At 34.8% G+C, this 13,405-nt stretch overlaps 1 protein-coding gene across 6 annotated transcripts in view; it reads left to right on the forward strand.

Moving 5' to 3' along the window:
* The window catches only part of LOC145241348 (uncharacterized), a 256,339-nt gene that overhangs the window by 179,268 nt on the left and 63,666 nt on the right, over positions 1 to 13,405 (forward strand). For all 6 annotated transcript variants that reach the window (XM_080104215.1, XM_080104214.1, XM_080104212.1 and 3 more), the window contains 2 exons: positions 2,610 to 2,726; positions 4,788 to 4,882. In XM_080104215.1, coding sequence (XP_079960341.1) covers positions 2,610 to 2,726; positions 4,788 to 4,882 — 212 coding nt within the window. The remainder of the gene's footprint in view (positions 1 to 2,609; positions 2,727 to 4,787; positions 4,883 to 13,405) is intronic.

A 13,405-nucleotide genomic window follows, 5' to 3' on the forward strand; every position in this document is an offset into this window, starting at 1 on the left:
ATTCCTGCTGTAGCTGGTCATTTGAACCTGAAATCATAAAAACTGGTCAGTCATCTCATAAGATGTATCGTAATAACATACTGAATTTTTAAGAGTCTGTGATAATGTTAAATGCCTGTACACAAAAAAGCCTGAAAATTTATTGGAGGCGCCTCGTATATTCAACGCTTGTGATTAAATGTGATTAAATGCAGATCTGTCAACATTTCCTTATTTAACTATATCGTCGACGTTCAAATGAAATTTGTTATATCATTTTCCATAAGATCGCTACACATTTTCATAAAAAATATTAGGCTATCTGCCAGTTATCTTTCATGCAACTTATTTTACTGAGTCGCGTTGCCTGCGTTTAATGTCAAGTATTGAATACATATTCGTTATGACTCTTGACTACATTAAAAAATAATTGAAGCGAAAGGAAAGATAAAGTGAAAACAGCCAGAGATGGACTGACAGTTAAACATCCATGCATTATACATACATGCCTCATGAATGTGCGGATGATATTGCATGTGTACGTACATAAGTGTGTATGTTTACAACTATTGTACTCGTATGTATGGGTATATGTGTTTCGTTTTTGTTTGTGTGTGTGGTACAATTTTCAATAACAGTTTCAAACATACACGTCATATTTTCATCCATTTCACTTGATTTATTTTCACTTTGAAGTATTTTGACTTGAGGTGAACTTCTTGAGGTCACCTGTTACCCATCATTATAACACAATCTAGCCTACGGGGTCGAATGAGTTGCTAACCCTTGGTCTGATGATGATAATGTTCGCCCATCGTTTACAAAGATGAGCATGATCATGCAATTGTTCTGTGGGATCGAAGATGGCATGTTAGACCGATTCAAGTTCGGAAGTATTTTCCGTGCAATAATTCTGTATCAGAGGTGTTGACTGCTCTTTCTTTTCTAATGTCGCGTTTTCTCTTGCGTTCTTTTGTAGCCCCTTTGTGATGAGCTGCATGCCAGGAACATCTGATTAGTTTTTCTCATGAGTTAGAACATGGTCTAGTCTATAGCTGTTAATCCAGGTGGTTTTAATTATTTCTTGTTGCTGTGAATTGTTGTTGTTGTTGTTTTTTAACATAATTCATTCATTTCGTATGAATCAAACGATTATTGTTGGCATTCGTTTCCCTGACATCTTTCTATATAATTTTTTTTTGAAAAAACATTGAATAGTTTATGGGAGGAACTATACAAAGGTTTCCAACATTAGCTATGTTGAGATAGAAATCCACCAAAATTCATTCACTCAGCCCCTCCGCATTTATCTGACAGCCTGACACAGCAAATACAACTCTAAAAATATAGGCACACACATATTCAAATGTGGCACAATGGGTGAGAAACCCTTCTCTGGGGTGCCTTGAGCTCCCCATATTTTGGGCTCTTATGACAAACTTACCTGTACCAGATGTGTACTTGCTCTCATGTGGAGGCAAGCACACATCTCAGTGAATACACATTTTTAAAGATTGACGCACACAAAGATTGACAGTTGTTTACGAAACTTGGTTGAGTCAAAATCATTCCAGACCTTAGGTGCTCAAAAGGTCAGCCTTGCATGCTGACATTTGAATTTAGAAAAAAAAAAAAGTGCTTTAAAACGCATATGTCTCTTCCTTGCTCTCGTTCTTTCTTTCACTCCCTTTCTCTCTCTTTCAATGAAGAAAGAGAGAAGAATTGAATCGTATTGCATAACATTCAAAGCTGAAACTCTGTCAAACATGGATGCATAGCAGTTTTGGCTGTGAACGCCATTGGCAACAAGCGTTGGGTCGTGTTAAAAATGTGCCTTTTAATTGTTAAAAATAAATTCTTTTTTTTATAAAAAAAAATGTCTGTTTTCGCTATTTTGTGAAGTGTTCAATTTTCAGAGAAGCGGTACCTCTCATGGAAATGCTGCCTCTAAAGTTAACCAGATCCATACCAGCCGACGCATAGCAGATTATATCCAACAACCGTATCAATCCCTTGATGTAAGGGGGTGTGCCTATAATTTGATTGTGTCTAACACTTGAGAACTTGGTTGTTCTTGTTGTCTGGACATAGCGGCAGTTTCAGAGACGTCTCCAAACTAACCTTCTAACTTTTTCTGGTAAACAATCGTATCACACAAAATTTGTTTAATTTTTAAGGAAAGCAAATATTTTATTATTGATCTATGTTTAAGTTCCTACTAAAAAGTATTTTACCTGCCAGTTTGGGAGAGATTGTTTTTCTTTAAGTCGAAATTTATCATTATAATATTCTGACAAAAATTTAAGACTTATGCAAAGTTTTAGGCACTGTTCATGTTTCATTAGTCGTTTTAAATTCCGAGTGTAAAGATTGCCTTCATTAATTTTCATCCTTACGAGTTCACGGGGAAGTAATTTGTGGCAATGTGTTCCACAGATTGGAAGTTCCTGGAAGGAAACTGTATTCATATAAATTCTATTTGGTATTAGGCATACACAGAAAAAAAGAAAAGTTATTTGAAATTGTGGTAGGAGGACGAGTTCTTGTTGTGAATTTCTTGCAAGGAGGAACCAGAGAGTGGAATGCAAAATACGTTTTTAATATGTTTTTTTATTCTGCTTTCTTTGCAGGATGTGATCCAAGAGATTTGGTGTTGGTGACGAATGCTACAACAGCCTTAAACACTGTCATTAGAGGAATCAACTTTCAAAAGGGAGATACCGTTTTTTTCCTTAGCACAACATATGGTACGTTTAACATTAATCCAGTCATGGTGCCACGTGACCAGTACAAAAATATATCTCTTCTTATGCCAAACTGTGAAATACACTATTTCCATGAAATACCATTGGGTAAGGAACTATCTCCATTTAGGAAGAATCTGAACGGGCAGTTTGAGTTCAATTAACAATTGTAAAACAAGACAAGGAAATTCATTTCAACAATCAAAATAATCAAATTTTGAATTCATCACGTAACCCATCAAGAAATAATACCCAGATCACCAAGATATCATGTTATTGCTATACTTCTTATGAGATGACTGACCCATTTTTATGATTTCAGGTTCAAATGAACAGCTACAGCAGGAATTGGAATACGCCCTACTAAAGTCTGATTGTCACAGTTGGTGAATTTCAAAAAATGCAATCTGGACATGAGGACAATTTAGAAGAACGATATGCAATAAAATTCTGTTTTAAACTTAGAAAAAAATACCACAGAAACGTATGGAATACTTCAGGCTGCTTTTGGACCATCTTGCATGAATTGAGCATCAGGTTTTGTATGCCATGAGAGATTGAAGGAAGGCAGGGAGACTGTTAGGGATGATGAGGTGTGGGAGGAGTAAGAAAGTCAGAACACCAAAGTTGATTGGCCAAATAAAGAATTTCATGGATAAGGACCGTCGTGTGTCTATAAAGACAATAAATGCACAGTTTGATGTTAGTGTGGGAACTGTACATAATTATTTGCGAGGAACTGAAGATGCGAAAGATTTGCATGAATGCACCAGTTCATAACTCCAACTCTGTCACAGACTATTTGACCAAGCTGGGCATAAAGACAGTTCCTTACCCTTCCTATAGAGACAAAGAGAACAGCTGTGGACCAGACGACTAGAAAATTGATAGAACTATACAACTAACCTAACTATTTGCAAATATGGAGACGAAGACTATACAATGCAACACTTTCTTGTTTACCCTTACACACATGGAGATGTACTGCCTTGGCTCCGTGCTATTTTACTGCAGAGTATGTTTGTCTGGTTTGGGAGAGATCAATGCGTGTCACAAAACAAAGCTCAGCATTGAACAATACTAGCTGATTGATCATTGACTATGTGAACCTTACCAACCTAAACCTCCTCATCAATATTGCCTCTTCAGAAGCGAAATATAAAGTTGCTAGCCGAGTAGAGATCATAAAATCTATCAATGATTAACACCATCTCCTTCATGAACGTCAAAACACAGTCCAACAACTGAAGTCAAGGGAAAATTCCTCAGCCATGTCAAACTCCTCAGGGGAAGGGGCAAGACTACAACTTGCATGTTAACTATTCCAACACTGACTTTTACACATTTATTACTTACTCGCAGGGGGCTTCCAGTCTTACCCGGTGGTAAAATACACTTAAATGCATTTTAATTCATGCAGATTACGTATTTATTATTACAGAGCCGATCCTCTATTGAATATTATATATTTATAACTTAGAAAGTTTTAAAAATGACTTGGGTGTCATCAGTTAGAATCAAAACCAAAACATTTAGTGCTCCAGCTGCTTCAGCCGTGTTCCCTACTATTTGAGCTATCGACATGCATATTAGAAAGATTTAAAATTAAGTCACTTCAAGTTTGGAATGAATTTGCACATGCGCAAAAGTAATAGAAATACGTTGGCAAATTGAAATGAAAAATTTGCATTTTTACTTGCTGACATATTTCTGTATACATTATTCATCCATCGAAACAAATATTTTACTAGTTAAAACCATCCTTAGTGTATTTCCTGTTAATTTCAGTGTAATGTAACCAGTAGTTTAAGAGTTTATCAGTTAAATATTTTCACACACACACACATACATGCATCTACTGTTTTATTTATATAGATTATGAAATGAAAACCAAATCATGTGCTCATAGCATCTACAAAACTTAAAGACAATTTATATCCTTGACATGATAATTTACATTCCTGGGCAACGCTGGGGCACAGGTAGGCTAATTTTTACTTGATAAACTTTGTTTACCCTCTTGGAAAAAATTTCTGCAATGTTTGTTTTTATTTAATTTTTCAGGTGCCGTAAAGAAATTATTGAAAGCAATTTCCAGTGAGAAAGATTTGAATTTACACGAGGTGCCATTAGTACCACCAGTCACAGACAAACAACAGGTATTTTTTGGTGAATTTATTTTAAAATTGCATAAGTGATTGACGAAACAAACATATATTAAATTACCCCCTATCTTACTCAAAGAAGGAGATAATGCCGGGAAGGATGGTCTCATGACAACAGAACAAATACTACAATCTCTTCCTCCTCATAAAAATAGAGAGAGGTAATGCTTTGGAAAGCTTACCATGACAGCAGAACAGATACTACACTATAATCCCCACTGCTGAATTGCACATTGAAAGATAGTACATTAATTTTAAAGCTATGTACCTATAAAAGCGAGAATGTGTGTGTGAGAGAGAGGACATACGCAACAGATTTTTTAACTTCAGACTTGAAACTTGGTATATAGGATATTCAGACATGTGAAATTTTTTTTAATCGGTTTTCATCTTAAAAAAACGGGCTACTAAGGGGTTAAAATCGAAAATTTGGTATGTGGGGGTCGTCAGATTTTTTATCTGCTTACTAACGGTTTCACGAATGCGCATGTGTGAATGGTTCACATGAAAGATTCATTATGTTAAAAATAAGTAGGTTTGAAAACACTTTTTAAAGATTGTGTCAAGTCGGCCTAATGGTTATCGTACTTGAATCACTGTCTCAAGGTTTTTGTTTCGATCTTAGCTAGAGTATTTTTATTTTTTTACTTACAAGAAGTGAACTGTTTAGAAAAAATATAATATTCGCATGAACATGTCTTAGTTTCTGTATTAATTAAAATATAATATTTATGCATATTTTAGGACCGGGTAATGCTGGGCGGCCTGTAGTATAATAAACTGAATTAAACATTAAAATATAGCACAAAAATAGGATTTTCTAACAATATATCTATATATCTATAAAAGTGAATGTGTCTGTGTATCTGTGTGTCTGTGTACATTTCCCTACGCAATAACTCTGTCAATTTTTAGTCTACAGACTCGAAATTTGATATACAAGGTACTGAGATTTGGGATCGGTTTTTGGCCAGAAATTTGGCGATTAAGGGGCCAAACTTCAACGATTTGACCTTTGAGAACTCTACCAAACTTCTCTGACAATTTTGGGTCTACGCACTTGAAATTTTAGATATAGGTTCCTTGGACATGGATCTAACTTAATAACTTGATTTGAGCCCAAAACAATAAATGTTAAGGGGTCATAATAGGGGTCAAAGTTAAAAAAAATTGACCTCTGCGGTCTCTTCCAAATTACTCAGACAATTTCTGGTCTAAATATTTGAAATTTTGCATAAAGGGTATTCAGAGATAGGGCAAGCTTTTTCATCAGTTTGGGTCGAAAATATTTAGTTACCAATATATAAATGTATGTATGTATGTCTGTTTGCGTGTCTGCCTTAAACTTTCAATAGAGGCGACGGATTTTACCAAGATCAGTATCGTTTTAAAGTTCGACCTTTCATTCGACAAATATGGAAAAGTTGGCTAAAAACATTAATATCTTCCCCTTCAACTAGGCACCTTTCTATAGGGGGGTGGTCACTTTTTTCGCCGATATTTTTAAAAGTTATCCTCTCCTTTAGATTGTCTAGCCTTAATTTTAAAAAATGTCGCTTCCGATTTGGCGGTGGTCGTAACAGCATAAACTTTAGGTTTTACCCCGTTCTTTTCCTTCTTTGCGGTACGTGTTCGAGCCTGCCTTCCTACTACCACTTTTTTTTTTTTTTGCTCAACATACACATCCAAACACCTGGGCAACGCCGGGCTGAAATGCTAGTATATCTATAAAAGTGAAATTGTCTGTGTGTGTACATTTCCCTACCAAAATACTCTGTCAATTTTCAGTCTACAGACTCGAGATTTGAAATAAGGGGTATTGAGATTTGGGAAAACCTTTTTAATCCATTATTGGCCAGAAATTTGGCTGTCAAGGGGTCAAAGTTCAATGATTTGACCTTTGAAAACTCCACCAAATTCCTCTGGCAATTTTGGGTCTAAACACTTAAAATCTTACATGTAGGTTACTTGGACATGGATCAAACTTTTTAATTTGATTTGAGTCCAAAACAATAAATGTTAAGGGGTCAAAATTGTGGTCAAAGTTTAAAAATTTTTTTCCTCTTCAGTCTCTACCAAATTAGTCAGCCAATTTTTGGTCTAAACATTTGAAATTTTTCATAAAGTGTATTCAGACATACGGCAAGCTTTTGAATCGGGTTTTGGCCGAACATATTGCTGCCAAGGGGTCAAAGTTAAAAAGATTTGACTTTTGTGGTCTCTAGCAAACTATTCAGCCAATTTTGGGTCTAAACATTTGAAATTTTACAAAAAGAGTATTCAGGCATGCAGCAAGCTTTTGGGCGAAAATTTGGCTGCCAAGAGGTCAAAGTTGAAATATTTTAACTTTGCAGATTCTACCAAACTTTTCCGCCAATTTTAGCTCTAAACACTTGAAAATGTAGGTTACTTTTTAAATGTAGAGTAAAACTTTTTAATATATACATATGCACATAAAGTTACATAGGGCCCGAGCAAAGCCGGGCTGAACTACAAGTTGTAAATAAAAGCAAAAGTTTTCAGATGATTAACAGTCTCTTTTACAGTTCCTGAGGAATCCACACTAGTGTCGGTTACAATTTGCCCTGACTCGAGATCAAATCGTCAACCAAACCTCACCCCAAGGAACTTAGTAGAAATATTAAATTACCTGAAAACAACAAAATCAAACCAAACTTATAAACATTTATTATTGGCTTATATTTAATCCGACATACCAAATTCATAAATGTCTAAGCATGACACACTGCCTTTATAACTCGACTTCAATCAGAGTATCTCATCTTACTCTACAACAATACCCCTACCGATTGATTTTCAAAAATAGCTGATGAAAATAGTTTCACCTCCATTCCAGCTGCTCTTGACCCTGCAACTTTTATGTATTTTTTCTTTATGTGCAAATTTACCTGTCTGACGGAATTAACCAACTTTTTATAAAGATAAAAATAGTACCATTTTCATCCTCATCTTTCTTAATGACCACACATCTAGATAAGAGGCTCTGTCTGTCTAACTGGTATTCTAAAATTGAAATATCATTTCCATCAAATTTATTCAATGCATTCAATCACTTTTTTTTCAATCTTCCTATCCTTTTCGTTTTTCTGGGGATGGGATATCCTACCGGATGTTAAATATTCACTCGCTTTATCAGAGATTTCAACCAGGAAACCGTTTTAAGATTCTAACCACATTTTTAAGCGCAATTGGTTGGATCTTACTTGCAATTTTATTATATATATATATATATATATATATATATATATATATATATATATATATATATATATAAAATGGTAATTAGTAAAAACCTGAAGAAAGTGCTCACTACAATTGCAGAGCAAATATATATTTCTTTATTACCATTTTATCTGCTTATGTGTAACTAATGGGAATGTTCATTGGGTATTACTTTATAAAAGAGAACGTTTTTCTACAGATATTTTCGTCTTAGACTACCAAAAATAAGGCAGAATAAATCTATAATTCTCTATTCCTAAAGGATCATTGCCAATTATTCTGCATGCTATATAGAAAAGAATTGGAATTTACCTTCAATGTGCATCTCTTTAACCAATTTGAAATCTAATATCATCATCCCATTCTATTCAAGGATTACCATTCCATTTGGATACCAAAATCGCACATCCATTATTTTTCTTTGAATCCTTATTTTCTTTCTCTATGTCCTTTGAAAAAGTTTCATCTTTTATATATTTTCTATGTATGTGCTGAATAGCAAAATTATATCAAACCAAATTTAAGATTTTGCTAATCATTTTCCTCTGACGAGATGGGCCTACATCGAAAATCCATGGATTAAGGAAATTACTTTGTTTAAATAATAATTTTTTTGTTTTGAAAAATTATATTTTTCTGAATGATTATATAATATATATATATATATATATATATATATATATGAGAGAGAGAGAGAGAGAGAGAGAGAGAGAGAGAAAGAGAGAGAGAGAGAGAGAGAGAGAGAGAGAGATAATGCAACACAAACTTAACCCCAAAAATGGACCTCCTCAAACGAACTGGAAGATTCAGATTTGCTTCTGATTTACACCATGAAGAAATTCACAACTAATGTTTGTATTTATTAGAAAAATCAGTAAGAAATAAAGAAAGGAGGGGGGGGAAGGGGGAGAACTGATAATGTCGTTGTGAAATGAACTTAAGAAGTATCCAGAAAAAATCAAGAAGAGGAAGGGGATGAGGAATCCAAGTTAATTAGAGGGAGAAGGCGTCAGCAGTTGACAGGCATACGGAGAGGAGGGAAATATATAACAATATAATAAAAATAATAAAAGAGATTACTGAATGCATTCAATGCTATTTCAAACTGAAAAAATACCAAACAGACCGACAGACAAAATCTCTTACGAAAACATGTGGACATATCTAAAAGGAAGAATGCATTGTAAACGGCTGCCATTTTAGCCTTGTATGAAGTTGGCTAATTATGTCAGACAGGTAAATGCGCACACAAAGAAAAAGATACAGGGTCAAGAACAGCTGCAATGGCGGACAAACCATAGTGATCAGCTGCTTTTGACAGTCGATCAGGAGGAGTAGTGGCAGGAGTAGTGTTGTAGAGGAGGTGGAGGAAAATATGCTTTGATTCAAGCTAGGTTATCAAGGCAGTGTGTCATATCTAGAAATTTCAAAGTTTGGGAGGTCAGATTTCTTTTTCCAGCTTGAAACCTAAGGTACAATGTTTATCTGAAATTCTGTGTTTATATTAGATAAAATCAAGAAATAATTAATTTACAAGTCAAAAGCTTCTGCAAACTCAAATAGAATATTAATATTTGTATGGTAATCATAACCAGATAAAAAGGCTTAATACAACCGATATAGGAAATAGAGCTGATTACAAACTAAATTATACTTTACAAGAATTTATTATTTGAAAGGAAACTCGGAAAGAAACATTAAAAATTCCTTAATCCACAGAGTTTCAATGAATGCGTTCTTTTCATTAGAGGAAAAATTTTAGAAGAATAATTGTTATATCGAAACTATGATTTTGCTGATATTAGCATAAACTGAAGCTGCATAATCTAAAACTAATCTATATACCTATAAAAGAGAAAGTGTCTGCCTGTCTGTGTGTGTCTGTGTGTCTGTGTACATTTTCCTATGCAATAATTCTGTCAATTTTTAGTCTACAGACTCAAAATTTGATATACAGGGTACTGAGATTTGAGAAAATCTTTGTAATCCGTTTCTAGCCAGAAATTCGGCTATTAAAGGGTCAAAGTTCAACGATTTGACCTTTGAGAACTCTACCAAACTCCTTCTACAATTTTGGGTATAAACATTTGAAATTTTAGATATAGGTTCTTTGGACATGGATCTAACTTAATAACTTGATTTGCGTCCAAAACTATAAATGTTAAGGTTTCATAATAGGGGCCAAAGTTAAAAAAATAATTGACCGCTTTTTTTTTTTTGCTCAACATACACCTCCAAACACCCGGGCAACGCCGGGCTGAAATGCTAGTATATGCATAAAAGTTAGTGGAAAGAAGGATATGTAGCGATCAGGTAGTTCTAAAAACAAATTGGTTATAAGCGGTAATATTCACATGCATGGTAATCCAGTTTAAGAATTCAAATGAAAATAATCCAGCTGTTGCAGCAGAACCCCCCCCCCAAAAAAAAAAAACAGATTCCAAGTGTTTTTGATAAAGAGTGATTTCCAATGTGTTAATTTTTTTCAATTAGAGATGCAATACTTTCCATTTTATAAATTGTATTTTTTAATGCTCCCTATGAGGTTAAACTGTTTGGTAAGGCAACGATAACTGGCATACCATGCTTCCATAGCCAGAGATCCGTTTGAAACAATCATTTTTTCAAACAGATCCCTGGCTATGGAAAAGCATGGTATGTCAGTTATCGTGGCTCTTACAAAACAGTTTATACCTCGTAGGGAGCGTTAAAAAATACAATTTATAAAATGTAAAGAATTAGTTTCATGTCTTCAACCTATGTAACCCTTTTTAGATATAACACCAGTTAACAGATTACACCAAATAAATATTAGATAAATAAAGTAATAGTAATTATAATAAGAGTAAATGATTTCTTGTTAGAATTAAAAGATTTTTAGAACATTTTAATTCAAACGTTAAATAAAATCTGTCTAGCTTTACAAAATGAACCAAGATGGCTGCTGGAACAAACACTCGCCACTAAGTCTTCTATGAATTTTCTTTTTCTTTCTTTTTTTTCCTGACATTATATTGTTATGCATTTTTTCTTTGTAAGCAAAGAATTTCTATTTTTTCTGAAGAGTATATGCACGAGAAGAGTCGGTATTGACATAATAATTATCAATTGTTTCTGCATAACGAAACGGATCTGTAAAAATGTACTGAATTTTAACACGCTGAAGGGCCTGTTTCGCATGAAAAATAAATATTTGGATCTTTAAATGTAGCTATACTGTTATTTTTTTGTATATGCTCTGTTGCATATTCAGTTGCTGTGCAAGAAATCTCAATGTTGTTGGATAGTGAAGAAATTGTCTATTGTTTACAACGCTGTTATAAATTTTCCAGAAATCACCAGTTCATAGTTTCTGTGACTTGATGCATTTTCTGGTGACTTCAGAATGGCTTCTCTTTGCTGCAGCTATTTTCTTCTTATATTTATTTCTGGCTTCTACAAACTTTTGCCTATTTGTATTGAACTTATAGCAGATAAATCTGTGAAATGCATGCTGTCTTTAAGTGATAAAAATTGCACAATCAGAGCTGTGAAGAATGTGGATTGATAAAATACTTCCATGTAGGAGCGTGTGCTTCATTTGTTGCTTTGAACTATTTAGTAATCTCATTTGCACACTGTTCCACAGGAAGAGAAAAGATACTACTCCATGGAGCACCTCTGATGTGATCCCTGATGACTTCCCAGTCAGCCTTCTTATAGTACCTTGTTGTTTTGAGTAATGACTCCTCAGCTTGGGTGTGGCACAATGACGTAGCCTCTTTTGAGGGAGCTGGGGGCTTCTACATAAATGAACCTTGTGCCTAACTTGATCTACACTTGTGCGGTGCAATTGTGTAAAACAGGTGTTTGTGATTTTGAAAATGTTCTGCGATGACTCAAGCCAAGAATGACAGTTTGTTTATAATATTGAACCAAGGCAAAACGATATAAGACCTTAGAATTTGAAAGGTCAAACCAGGAGAACTCGTCAATGAGGCATTTGAAAATAAAACAATGTTTAACCTGTATGAATATATCTTCTCTCTTTTTATGTCCCTCTCTCGCTCTCTCTCTCTCTCTCTTTCTTTCTCTATTTTTCTCATTCATCCCCTTTCTCTCTTTTTCTTCATTGAAAGAGAGAATTGAAATATGATTGTATTGCTTTAAACAGTTGAAGCTTGCACCCCGTATGCACAGGATATAGTAGTTTGGTGTGCACGCAATGGGTCGACTAAATATGCTTCCTACTTCTTAACTGTTAAATAAATTATATAATTTTATAAAAATGCATTTGTTCACTATTTTTGTACAAGTGTTCGATTTCAGTCTGCAGTTCCTCCCATTACTGCAACGACAGAAAGCTGTAACGATGCAATGAACACACAAGAAGCAACCTATGCCAGACAGTTATAGGCGACGACATATCGACCTGTTTTTGTTGATGTTTCCAACATGTGCCTGTTATTAGATATTGTTGGATATCGTTTATTTCCCTGGGAGCTGGTTGCATTGCCAAAACGTACCTCAACTAAGTAACCCTCCCGGGGAAGCGATAGTACCATATTGAGTCGAGAGTTTAAGCATTCCCAAGTGATTTATGGGCATTCATTACACAATCATCAGGAATTGTTGTTAGAAATAGACCTAGAAATAAGGCTTGTTAGTCCTGCCGATCTAGAAGACGGGTCAGAAACGTAACTATCTGTGATAGGGAATGAGATATAGAGAGGTTATGTGTTGTGCTACCAATTGCATCTTTGTAAGTAGAAAAACCAAACCAATTACTGTGGTGGACATTGAAGTCACCAAATACATGTACTTGTGTGCTAGTATCTAGGGAGAGTGCTGTATCTATGCTGTCAGAGACTTGATTGCTTAGGGTACTGTCCTGGTTGAGGGAGACCTGTAGAGAAAATATAAGTAGATAATACTGTGTTGCAGCTTAAGTCTAAAGCACATGAAGGCCTACTCGTCTGATTCTAGTTTTGATTCTCTAGTCAAGGAGAGGGTGTTTCGAATATAGACTCTAAGTCCGTGCATATATCTGCCTGAGTCCTCATGGCAAACTAGGCATGTTAAAGTGGTTAGAGGGGATGCAGGTGTGTAGGTTAGTTTCACTTAGCACTAAGATATCTGGGGAATTTGCTAGGAGAAATGATTCAACATCATATAAATTACTTCTGAGCCCACGGATATTCATGAATGCAAGCTTCAAGGGAGGAGGCAAATTGGTTTTGTTTGAGTTTACGCCTGGTTTGATAGTAATTTTTGATTTTGATTGAACTGACATTT

The sequence above is a fragment of the Euprymna scolopes genome, chromosome 20 (assembly GCF_053919585.1).
Source record: "Euprymna scolopes isolate OS-2025 chromosome 20, ASM5391958v1, whole genome shotgun sequence".
Lineage (NCBI taxonomy): Eukaryota > Metazoa > Mollusca > Cephalopoda > Sepiida > Sepiolidae > Euprymna > Euprymna scolopes.